This window comes from Ovis canadensis, chromosome 1 (assembly GCF_042477335.2).
Source record: "Ovis canadensis isolate MfBH-ARS-UI-01 breed Bighorn chromosome 1, ARS-UI_OviCan_v2, whole genome shotgun sequence".
In the NCBI taxonomy this organism is placed as follows: domain Eukaryota; kingdom Metazoa; phylum Chordata; class Mammalia; order Artiodactyla; family Bovidae; genus Ovis; species Ovis canadensis.
Window position 1 is genome coordinate 64,498,670 of NC_091245.1, and position 12,601 is coordinate 64,511,270.

The window sequence follows — 12,601 nt, forward strand, 5'->3', positions numbered from 1 at the left end:
TATCAGTCTTTAAAATACTTATAATTTTCAAAGCCATCTTCCCTAATTTAACATTATTTACATTTAGTAATCTTAACATTCTCTTCTATTATTTTTGCTGTTAGTAAATAATCTAAATAATAGTTAAATCACTGTAAAACTGAATAACAAAATTAGCATTTTTTTCTATTAATATTATGATGAAATTTTGTTTATTGTCACATTGCACTCTTCAGAAAATACAAAGTATATGTCTATACTGAGGAAATTAGCCAGAATTAGAAAGCATAGAAAATATGTCCCAAAAGGAATATGTGCAATGTATTTTATAAAACGTTCTGAACTCATCTATGATTCAGGTCATTTTACAGTAACATACAATAAAACAATTGTGTAATCTGAAGTCAAATATTTTCTCACATATGTAACTTTGACCTTTATACAGTCAAAGTCCCATAACTAGCCAACATTGATAATGTTCAGGAGTATATATACATATATATATATGGAGAGATTAAAGGTGAAAGAAATGCCCCCTGAACAACACTGGGGCCTCGACCAACTCAAGAGGAACAATGGGGTTATTCAGAAGTTTTGTCTTCCTCTTAATGTTATACCTGCCGCAGGGATCCAATACTTCCCTTGTTCGGCTGAATAACAATGGCTACGAGGGAATCATCATTGCTATAGACCCCACTGTGCCAGAAAATGAAACACTAATTGAAAAGATACAGGTAAGAAAGTAATGGGATTTCTTCTATTTGAATTGATGAGAAATACATATATATATATATATATATATATATATATAGTAGTTAATAACTGCAATGGAAACTTCTCAGTACTCCAGGAAGTTTAAAAGCACCAAGGTGCAGTAAGAAAAAGAAAATAAAATAATGCTGAAATGGGCAATGGAAATTGAAGGTTCCAGACAAGGTTCTACCCTGTCCCACCATAAGATCAAAGACAAGGCATGGGGCCTCCCTGATCCTCCGTTTCTCCATCTGTAAGTTAGCAAATGGACTTGTATGTTCTTTAAACAATGATTTACTGAATGCTTGCTATGGCATGACAGGAGAGAGAGCAGTGGATCTGTGTTAAAACTCTTGATCTCATGAAGTATATATTTTCTTCAGATGCTACAGATAATAAAAACATGTCAGTGTATAGCAGGTTCGTGGTAGTAAGTTGCTATGCAGTAAAATAAACTGGCAGAGGGGATAGGCAGTGATGGTGGGGCTGGGATAAGGGGAGAACGCAGGTTACTGTTTCAGGCAGGGTAGTCAGGGAATGTCTCACGAGACATAACATCTGGGTGGAGACCTGAGATGAGTGAGGGGAGAGTCCACTGAAAACCCTGGGAGTGGACACTGGGTGCAGCAGCGTGGAGATGAGAATATGCTTGATGTGGCCAAGGGAGGAAGAGTGGGGGAGAGCTGAGGTGGCGAGGTAGCAGGGCCCAGACCACTGGAAAGGTCTGGACTTTCACTCTGAGTGAAATCAGAATCCACAGAAGAGGAGAGGTGTGCTCGCTTGTGCTGGTTCTGGACTCATTCTGTCTGCAGTGTTGAGGAAACACTGTAGAGGGTTTTCCCACGTCACTCATCTTGTATAAGCTCTGTTAGAACACAGAAGGATTGAGGGATACTCTGTAGGGAGCTGTTGGGAGTGAGAAATGACAGTGACTATGAACAGGGATATTGTGGTAGACATCATTAATGTGGTGTGATCCTGAAAGTGTGCTTTGCCATGAGCTTGTCACAGACAAGTTTGCTAATGATTTAGATGTGTGGGGTAGGGGAAGGGAAGAGGGAAAAGTAAAAGTCACAGAAGACCTCAAGGGTTTTGGTCTGAACACTTGAAAGGGTGGTATTATCACTGATTGAGAAGGGAAAGACTTAGGTGGAGAAAATTTGGTGGCTGGGAGGTCAGAAGTTAGTTTGCAAAATTTTGAATTTGAGATGCTTTTGCCATTTCTCTAGGGGTCTTCTCGACCCAGGGATCTAACCTGAGTCTTTTATGTCTCCTGTATTGACAGGCAGGTTCTTTACCACTAGCGCCACCTGGGAAGCCCATTAGATATCCACATGGATGCAGAGATGAATCTGAATGCAAGGAGGAAATCCAGGGAGAGATTAAAAACTTGGGAGTCATCAGTGTGTAGATGAGATTTCAAGCCATGAGAGTAACTGAGTTTACTCAGAAGAGTGGGTAGACAAGAGAAAGTTTCCAGGACTGAACCAAAGACTCTTATGTCTATTGTTTCATCCGACTTTAACATTCCATGTAATAAAGAGACTGGTGTTACAGCCATGTAAATTAATTCTACCTGTCACTCACCTCAACATTTACTAACTCCTTATATTTAACTCCATCACTATTGTTTCCTTAAGTTCTCACTTTCTGCTTTCCCCATGGGTGTTCTTATCCCTCAGAAGCCGATGAGCTTGACGTGAATGGTGAGCAGGTGATATTGTGGCTGCCATTTATCATTCATTCTGTATAATCTTAAGCACAGCAGTATTTACTTACTGGCACATTTTGAATTCCAGGAAAATATAAAGATTAATTTACTGATGAACACAGGCTTGAGTAGCAGTTAATACAGTTGATTGTGAATGATAGCTTTTTAGTATCTAGTTGATCAGTATCAAAACTAACTGAAGCTCAGGAAACAGTATTTGGAAGAATTGTTTGTAGGGGCAAAACATTTGTTAAAATGGTTCTCTATTGAATGTAAAAGTTCAATGTTTAGCAGACATTCCCAGATTAGAAGAATGTTTTCTGGCACTCTCTGAGTCTTCTACAAAGTCCTTACATTGATATTTTCAGACAACCTTGTGAAATACTCTCATCCACATTATATAGAAGGGAAAACTGGGATTTGGAAAAGGAAATAATTTTCCCAAGGTCAAGTTAAATAGTACAGTCAGAGCTGAGATCCTCCACATGGGTTTTGAAGGCTGATAGATACGGATTTGAGATCCAGTTTATACAAGACAACAAAAATTGCTCTTTTTGTAAAGGGTGAACAGTGAACACACTCTCATTCTTGGGATACTGTCTGGCCATAGTAAGATATGTTGAATTGATTCATAATTTATGACCTGAGCTTCACCTGTCAACTTTCCTTATTCCTTTTATTCATGTGTCTTTTGGGTTGAAGAATACTTTTTTTAAAACATTAATATCTTAATCTTCTTTGATCCAACTAGGATATTATAGTAATTCTGAGAAGGAATTTAGTTGGAATATTATAAAATTCTGCATGGAAGCCCCTGAAAATCATTATTAGCCACCCCAGCAGGCCCCAAGCTATCACAGTCATCTGATATAGGGTATTTGAAATCCCTCCATGACTTTATAAACATACCACTACCCAAGACAACTATATAGCATTACAAGACTATAAACTAAATTGAATCCCGTGGACTTGTATAATTCGCAGCCCACAAAACTGTATGCAGTGACTTATTTTCCCAAACTGTACTGCAATTCAATTTACTATATGCCAGATACACTCAAAGGGACAGAGGGAGTCATCACTTTAAGCAGAAAATAACTGATTGAGATCTAAATTGAGATCCGAAACAAAAAGAGAGGAGAGATATTCTTAGGGAACTTCCTTAGGCAGAAAATTATTTCATCTGCTTTAGGCCAGTGATGAAGCAATCTTCAGTCTAATTAAGGAGATCTCTGGAGTCCTCTTCCAAACTCCTAGCCAGTCCTCTGGATCTTCAGTTTCCTGTACCCTAGCTTCTGACTGATCCCTGGCTCAGAACCCAGTTTGCCTGCTGGTTATCAGCACATGTGATCCTCTGTTTCCTATCTGTAAATTAGCAATTGGACTTGTCTATTCTTTAAACAATGATTTATTGAATGCTTGCTTATAGCATTCCAGGCGAGAAAGCAGTGAATTGTCTTAAAGCTCTTGATCTCTTTCAGTATCTACTCTCTCCAGATGATACAGATAATTTAAAAAAATCAGCGCAAACCATTCTGTAGTAGTAGGTTGCTATGCAGCAAAATCAGCCAAAGGAGACCAGCAGTCTTTGCAGAGCTGGGGCAGGGAGAGAATGTGGGTCACCGTTTCATGCAGGGTGGTCAAGAAATGTCTCACTAGCTGTGATGTCTGGCAGAGGCCTGAGGTCTGTGAGGGAAGACTCATGGAAAATCTGGGGAGGGGACAGCATTTGCAGTGGCATGGAGGTGACAGCATGTTTGATGTGACCAAGGAAACAACTGTGAATGAGCAGGAAGAAGACTGAGGAGAGCTGAAGTTGGAGAGGTTGCAGGGCCCAGACCACTGGAAAGATCCGGGCTTTTACTTCGAGTAAGATGAGATCCACAGAAAGGATCTGAGCAGAGGTCGGGTGTGCTCTAGCTTGCTTATTCTGGGATCACTCTGATGGCAGCATTGAGGACACTCTCTACAGGGCTTCCACTTATTACCCATCCGTATAAATTGTGAGCATAGAGATGTCAAGGGACATTAGTAGGAAGCTGCAGCAGATGAAAAGTGATGGTGAATAGGAATGGAGATATTGTGGGAGAGATCATTCATGTGCTGTGATCCTGGACATTTTCTGAGAGTATTATGGAGAAATTTGCTGATAGTTTAGATGTGTGGGATAGAGAAGGGTTGAGGGAAAGGAGGAGTCAGAAACTTCACAGGTTTTTGCTTGAATACTTGGAAAAATATAATTATAATCAAGTGAAAAGTAACCTCCAACCTATTTTGGGAGCTCTGTAAAGACCTTGTCACACCGCCAGCCAGTCCTCTGGTCTTTAGTTCTCTGTACTCTGGCTTCTGGCTGATGCCCGCTCTGAGCCTAATCACTGTAATGATCTCTTCGGTACACTAAGAGCACACTAGACCATCTTCCAGAGTAAAAGGAAGAAATCCTTGGAATTTCTGAAGAAAAATTATATTCTGGTCTTAGGTCAGGAAGAATTGAAAAGGAGGAGATATTTTCAAATAAAAAATACTGTATACTGTGATGTTTGCCAGCAACATGAATAGGGTAACATCATCATCCAGAACCCAGTATTCCTCAATTTTTCAGTGGATTTGATCATGTAGAAGAGATCACCAAAGAACCTTTCAACCATCTATTTCCTCCACCTGATAATAAGATCTTTTGAGGAACTGTGGCTGCTGCTGCTAAGTCGCTTCAGTCGTGTCCAGCTCTGGGCGACCCTATAGATGGCAGCCCACCAGGCTCTCCAGTCCCTGGGATTCTCCAGGCAAGAACACTGGAGTGGGTTGCCATTTCCTTCTCCAATACATGAGAGTGAAAAGTGAAAGTGAAGTCACTCAGTCGTGTCCGACTCTTCACGACCCCATGGACTGCAGCCCACCAGGCTCCTCTGTCCATGGGATTTACTATTTCTCTTATTAATCCTAACATTTTGGGGTTTGGGATACTAACAATATAAGGGTACTAATAATGTAAGATATATTATTTTCACCTTGCTGGCAGAACAAGAAGCTCTGCCTAAAAAGCGGGGCCTCTCCTATGAACTTTCCCATCACTCCACTCCCCGTGCTCCCAATCTACTGCCTCTCCTGAGAGGCAGTGTAAACTTCTATGACCCATCCGTATAAACCGTTTTTCTCAGTTTGCATCAGGTAAGGCTGTTCCTTACTAGTAATTACAATAGTGATGATATCAAAGATGATATCAAGGTAGATATAACTACCTTGTGTAGAATACTTATTTATAACTCATTTCATGTTTATGCCATCCTTAAAGATAGGTTGTAAGAGCATATTAAATAGATAAGAAGGCTGAGATTCAAAACAGTCACATAAACTAGTCAAATTTTAATAGCAAGAGGCTTAAGCTAGCATTAAAACCAAGTCTAGCTGCTTCCAAAGTTTGTGCCCTTTATCATATTAATCAGTTCCTCATAATGCAAACATAAGTATTTGCCTTTTGATTATAGAAGACTGAAAGCTGTTAAATGTGCAAAATAAGTCATAATTTTGAACTGACAGATGACAGATTTTGATTTTTGAATCAGAAACCCTACTCACCAGCCAGTTGCTTTTTTTGTAGTGACTAAAGGTGAGAAATACCTGTGGTGAATGCCTGTTCATTTAGTCTACTGTCCCTTGGCCAGCCTAACTTCTCTTTTTTCCTATAATACCAGAACATGGTGATTGATGCATCTACTTACCTGTTTGAAGCCACAGAAAACAGATTTTTTTTCAAAAATGTATCAATATTAATTCCAGAGAACTGGAAGAACATCAATCAGTACAAGAGGCCAAAACATGAAAGCTACAAACATGTAAGAATCAAAAAGCATCTCTTAAAAATATTTTCTCTGCTGCTTCTCAAATTTGATGTTAATTAATAATTTCAGAATTTTTCAGACAAATGTTATAATTTCTATTCTGATCTTTTAAACACCTTTTTAAACATTCTCAGGCTGATGTTAGAGTTGCTCCACCTGCACTCCCAGGTAGATATGAACCATATACTAAGCAATTCACAGCCTGTGAAGAAAAAGGAGAATATATTCATCTCACTCCCGACTTTGTACTTGGAAACAAGCAAAATGAATTTGGACCATCAGGTAGGAATTTTGGTTAAAACAAATATTTTGCAATGATTCCAAGATGTAGATTTATATCCATGTTCAGTATACAAGCCTCATGGACTTAAATCCCGACTCCAAGGTCACTTTTCTGTGTGTGACTTTGAACAAATGACCAAGACTTTCTGTACTTATTTCCTTTAAAAATGATGAATAGAGGAGCTGCTCCTGCCTTATAGAATTGTTGGAAACATTAAACAAAATAATCCTTGTAAATGTACTCAGTATGGTCTCTACAGAAATTTGAATATGGGAGAGCCATGATAAATTTTTTGCTTTAGGGACACATTTTAATTTTTCAGTTCTCCATTGCTGGATATTGATCACATGCCACCTCCATGAAAGGCAGATGCAAGGCAAAATCAAAAGGGCCAAGATGACAGTTCCTGGCCAAGAGAAAACACTAATAGGCTGGTAGCTGCTAATATTATTATTCAACCGATTCTTTGAACCAGATGAACTTGTTTATAAGTGATCATTTTTACCTATGAAAATGGCAATTTCATCTAGTTCAATCTAAGAGTTAAGATCACTGTTTGAAGTGAACTAAAGCACATTATATTTCAGATGAAAATGAATATCCCTGTCAAAGCAGTGTCCAACTCATCACTAATCAATAAAACACTTCTTAAATTCGCACTCCCCAGAACCACCTTTTCCTTTTGCACTGCCCCTTCAGTGAACATTATTTAGTCTTTTATCTTTGTCAAACAAGTCAGCCCTTGTCCTCAACAGTTTCTGGACCTGTTCTCCACCCCAATCCTAAAGCCCCATCATCCCATCCCATCCCAGCCTTACCTCTCTCCCTTCCTTTGATCTGACCATGTTTGTTGTACTTGGCACCTTTAGTCCCTTGTGCCTTTCTAGATATAGCGTCTTTTCTACTTGGCACGTCCAGCAAAGTCGGTCATGTCACCTACTAGCGTAAATAGCACAACTCCTTTACCACTTTTATCCTTATGTTTTGTTCAACTTGCCATTTCTCCATACTGAATTTCTAGGCAGTTTCTTTTGACTCCTGTAGTATCTTTCCAAGATTGTGAAAGAAAATTATAAAACTAATTGGTATTGTTTTAAAAAACACATTTCACAAGGTCAGTGAAGCCCTCAAATCTACTCAACAGTGATTGGACTTGCTTTCTCTCATCTTGCTCATTCCCCCTAACAGTTGTTCTAAATATCTATCACTTTTCTTAAGATCAATAACCAATCTTTTCCACCTTATAAGTTAATGAATGCCTTGACTGAGAAAGTAGAAGCCCCTACCTTCTACATTTCTACTTCCAAACTCATGTCCATATACATCTCCTTCCATCTCCACCTGTCTTAGAAGAGGAAGATTTTCTTCAGTTTTTAAAAATAATGCCCCCAGTGGAGCTCTTATTCTTTTCCCACACTCCTCAGCTTACCCCATCCCATAACTGACAGTTTCCCCCTCTTTCTTAGACAAGTATTTCTCCCATAATGTGATACATATGTTTGTGGGAAAACTTAAATTCTGGAAAACAATGCCTTAAAAACAACAGGGCTTTGGGAGGAAATAAGATAAAGAAGAAACTCTTCAAAATCTATGCAATTTGTAGTAAAAATAATAACGGCAAAACAATAGTTCCCTGGAAAGAGTTTTTGAACCCTCAAGCAGCAGTTCAGTGTGTCTGGAAGCTGCCTCCAAAGTGAATACTAGAAGTATACACACACACACACACACACACACACACATACACACAGTGGAATACTGTTGGAAGTAAGAACAGGGCCAGTAGGAGCTGAGCCAATAATTGAGATAGGAATGGACTTCTAAGTCAGAGGAACTGCTTTTTAACAACAATTATATATAATTAAGATGCATAACACAATGATTTCACATACATGTACATAGTAAAATGATTGCCATGGTTGAGCTAATTAACATATCATCTCCTCACATAGTTACCCTTTTGTACATGTGGTGCCCTGGAGAAGGGATAGGCTACCCACTCCAGTATTCTTGGGGTTCCCTGGTGATTCAGACAGTAAAGAATCCACCTGCAATGTGGGAGACCTGGGTTCAGTCCCTGGGTTGGGAAGATCCCCTGGAGGAAGACATGGCAACTCACTCCAGTATTCTTGTCTGGAGAATCCCCATGGACAGAGGAGCCTGGCAGGCTACAGCCCATGGGGTCACAAAGAGTCGGATACAACTGAGCGACTAAGCACAGCACACCACAGCACAGGTGTGGTCAGTTCAGTTCAGTCGCTCAGTCGTGTCTGACTCTTTGTGACCCCATGAATCGCAGCACGCCAGGCCTCCCTGTCCATCACCAACTCCCAGAGTTCACTCAGACTCACGTCCATTGAGTCGAGTACCTGAATTCTATTCTTTCAACAAATTGAGGAAACCATGGGAGCCAGGCAACCAGCCATGAGCTGAAAAGAAAGTCAATCTGACATGGACTGTTCTAAAAAAGGAACCACAGATGCAGGCAGATATGAGTTTTCTTAAAACTCACCAAATTTCTATCACAGTTGTTGATATGAGAGCTTTTTCCTCCCACACCGAAGGATATAAATAATTCATGCTCACTCATTGGCACCATTTGCCTAAGAAACCTAAAAACAGTGTTTTTAAACTTTAATGTGTAGAGTAGTAATTTAGGGGTCTTGTGATTAATAATAACCAAATTCTGAGTCATTAGGTCTAGAGTAGGCACAACATTCTATGTGTCTTTTCAGCTCCCAATTGATGCTACACTGCTGGTCAAGGAACACATACTGAGTAGCAAAGGTTTAAAGAAGAAACATGACTTCTTCATAATGGTGACATTTTCCCCCTATTTTCATGTCTCATGAGGCCATTATAGTTGGAGAAACACATAGTGTAGTGGACCAGACTACATTTTCAAATCCTACTTCTCCATTTCAATTTCCACTAAAGTTTTTCCTAATATTGCTAAAACAAAAATGTATTTATTCTTCTTTGTGCATTTCAAGCTTGGATTTAACCTTTATGCTGCTATTAATCCTGAAACTCTTAGGGATAAAAAGTTTAGTTCTGACTCAACTCTCTAGAACCTTATCCTACTCAAGGACTCTATCTTACTCATATCTGTATTCCTTAGTATCTAGTACAGTGCTGAATATATATAATTAAAAAATAATTGTTTCAATTTAATTAATGCTTATATGTGCTAAGTACTATAAATTAATCACCTCATTCAGTTCAGTTCAGTCACTCAGTCATGTCCGATTCTTGGCGACCCCATGGACTGCAGCACGTCAGGCCGCCCTGTCCATCACCAACTCCTGGTTTACTCAAACTCATGTCCATTGAGTCAGTGATGCCATCCAACCATCTCATCCTCTGTCATCCCCTTCTCCTCTTGCCTTCAATTTTTCCCAGCATCAAAGTCTTTACAAATCACACAGCTCTTCGCATCAGGTGGCCAAAGTACTGGGAGTTTCAGCTTCAACATCAGTCCTTCCAATGAACATTCAAGACTCATTTCCTTTAGATGAACTGGTTGGATCTCCTTGCAGTCCAAGGGACTCTCAAGAGTCTTCTCCAACACCACACTTCAAAAGCATCAATTCTTCAGCGCTCAGCTTTTGTTATAGTCCAACTCTCACATCCATACATGACTACTGGAAAAACCATACCCTTGACTAGATGAACCTTTGTTGGCAAAGTAATGTCTCTGCTTTTTAATATGCTGTCTAGGTTGGTCATAACTTTCCTTCCAAGGAGTAAGTGTCTTTTAATTTCATGGCTGCAATCACCATCTGCAGTGATTTTGGAGGCCCCCACAATAGTCTGCCACTGTTTCCACTGTTTCTCCATCTATTTCCCATGAAGTGATGGAACCAGATGCCATGATCTTTGTTTTCTGAATGTTGAGCTTTAAGCTAACTTTTTCACTCTCCTCTTTCACTTTCATCACGAGGCTCTTTAGTTCCTCTTCACTATCACCTCATTAGACATCCTCAAATTATATTTTGTCTATAGCAGTGTTTTTCAACCTTTTTTTCATTATCAACCCTTAACAAGCATATGTAGACATTTTTAAATTATGCAGTTTTATATGCAATTATGCAATTGAAAGTTGCACCTTCATGAAATTTCAATACCATAGGTGTGTTTTATCTATGTTTATACTGTGGTAGAAGTAACTTTTGCAGGGCTAAAAACCACAGTAATATCTAAGACTTTTTGATCCTCAAAAACCAAAATTCAGAGTTCAAACTGTTCTGCCCTTAGCATATACATAGTAAATGGTTTGTTGACTTAACAGATGTGGGATAAAAAACAATATGCTGAAATGATATAATTAATGCAATGAAATGTAGCACCATATGTATTTTATAAACAGAATACAAATGCTAACAGCTATTTAAATAGTCTGGATTTTAAATTTTTTATTAAAATATGAGGGACAAGTTATGTCACTTAAAATATAATCATGGATTTGAAATATTTTCCCACAGGTAGACTGCTTGTCCACGAGTGGGCCCATCTCCGCTGGGGAGTATTTGATGAGTACAACGATGACGAGCCTTTCTACAGGGCAAAGTCAAGGAAAATTGAAGCAACAAGGCATGACTATTTTCATTTTTTAATTACTGCTGGCAGTAACATTTTCCTTAGACTGATTTCTTTAAGAGCCTTTCTTTCATTTTTGTCCCAACTCAGGTAATGAATGCCATATCACAAAAGAGAACTTTTTGGTTTTTTAAGAAAATGTACCTGAAAGAAGCTGCTTGTCCATTTAAAACACACATAGATTCAAGAGCATCTGGCAGTCAAGTTGATTTATTTTTATACCTCTCTACCATAGCTGCCAGAACTCATTTGTGCTAAGTTAATGTTCTATGTAGAGGGTTATACTATGTTCTAGGAGGTAAAAATTATTTATGCTACAAAAGAATGAAAAAATAAGTAGTGGAGAATGCCAGCTGAGTAGGAAATCAGCCAGCTTCAAAGAGCCAAGGAGAAATTTCTTGAGATTAATAAATTTGTGTTAAAATACCTGTGAAGCATCACACTTAACATAGACAATCCTCTTGATTGTGAGATCAAGAGAACAGAATATGTGGAGTAATAAGTGTAAAATTGGATGCCAGCTGCTTAATCAATCTTAGATGCCCTTCTGGGGATGGAGACTTATTTAAAAATGTACAAATTTCAGTGAAGATTCTTCCTTAGCACCATAGCACCAAGTTTTAGGATGCATATTTCAAAGATTATTATTTTGATAACATTTGTTTAGATCATTCACGCATGCTAAGTCACTTCAGTCATGTCTAACCCTTTGCCAGACTGTGGACACTAGCTTGCCAGGCTCCTCTATCCGTGGGATTCTCCGGGGAAGAATACTGAAATGTGTTGTCGTGCCCTTCTTTCTCTAGGGGATCTTCCCAATCCAGGGATCGAATCTATGCCTCTTATGTCTCCTCCTTTGGCAGGCGGGTTCTTTACCACTAGTGCCACCTGGGAAGCTGTTTGTTTAGGTCATATTCTCCTAAAAGCCTAGTCTCTGCTACAGAATTGTCATCATGGTTGTTAACATGCGAAATTGAAAGTTGCTCAGTCATGTCTGACTTGTCCATGGAATTCTCCAGTGCATAATACTGGAGTGGATAGCCTTTCCCTTCACCAGGGGATCTTTCCAACCCAGGGACCTAACCGGGTCTCCCGCATTGCAGGCGGATTCTTTATCAGCTGAGCCACAAGGGAAGCCCAAGAAGATGGTAGTGGGTAGGCTATCCCTTCTCCAGTGGATCTTCCTGATCCAGGAATTGAACCAGGGTCTCCTGCATTGCAGGCGGATTCTTTACCAACTGAGTTATAAGTTGTTAACATAGGTAACACTATTAAGTTTGCTGAGTTTGGGGGCAATAGAGGCATAGACATATTTAGAAGACTTATGAAATTACTGAATAAAATCTAGTCTTTGTTTCTTTAATTTGGACTGGAACACACTGAAAAGATGAGCTACGCTAACATTACAACGTATTTGTTGCAATCACTGTCTCTTGCTGC

At 39.2% G+C, this 12,601-nt stretch overlaps 1 protein-coding gene across 1 annotated transcript in view; it reads left to right on the top strand.

Annotated features, from left to right (window-relative positions):
• The first annotated feature begins 554 nt into the window (after positions 1 to 554).
• CLCA4 (chloride channel accessory 4) overlaps positions 555 to 12,601 on the top strand; it is a 30,821-nt gene continuing 18,774 nt past the window's right edge. The window contains exons 1-4 of the mRNA XM_069570644.1: positions 555 to 713; positions 6,136 to 6,276; positions 6,417 to 6,564; positions 11,047 to 11,155. Coding sequence (XP_069426745.1) covers positions 555 to 713; positions 6,136 to 6,276; positions 6,417 to 6,564; positions 11,047 to 11,155 — 557 coding nt within the window. The remainder of the gene's footprint in view (positions 714 to 6,135; positions 6,277 to 6,416; positions 6,565 to 11,046; positions 11,156 to 12,601) is intronic.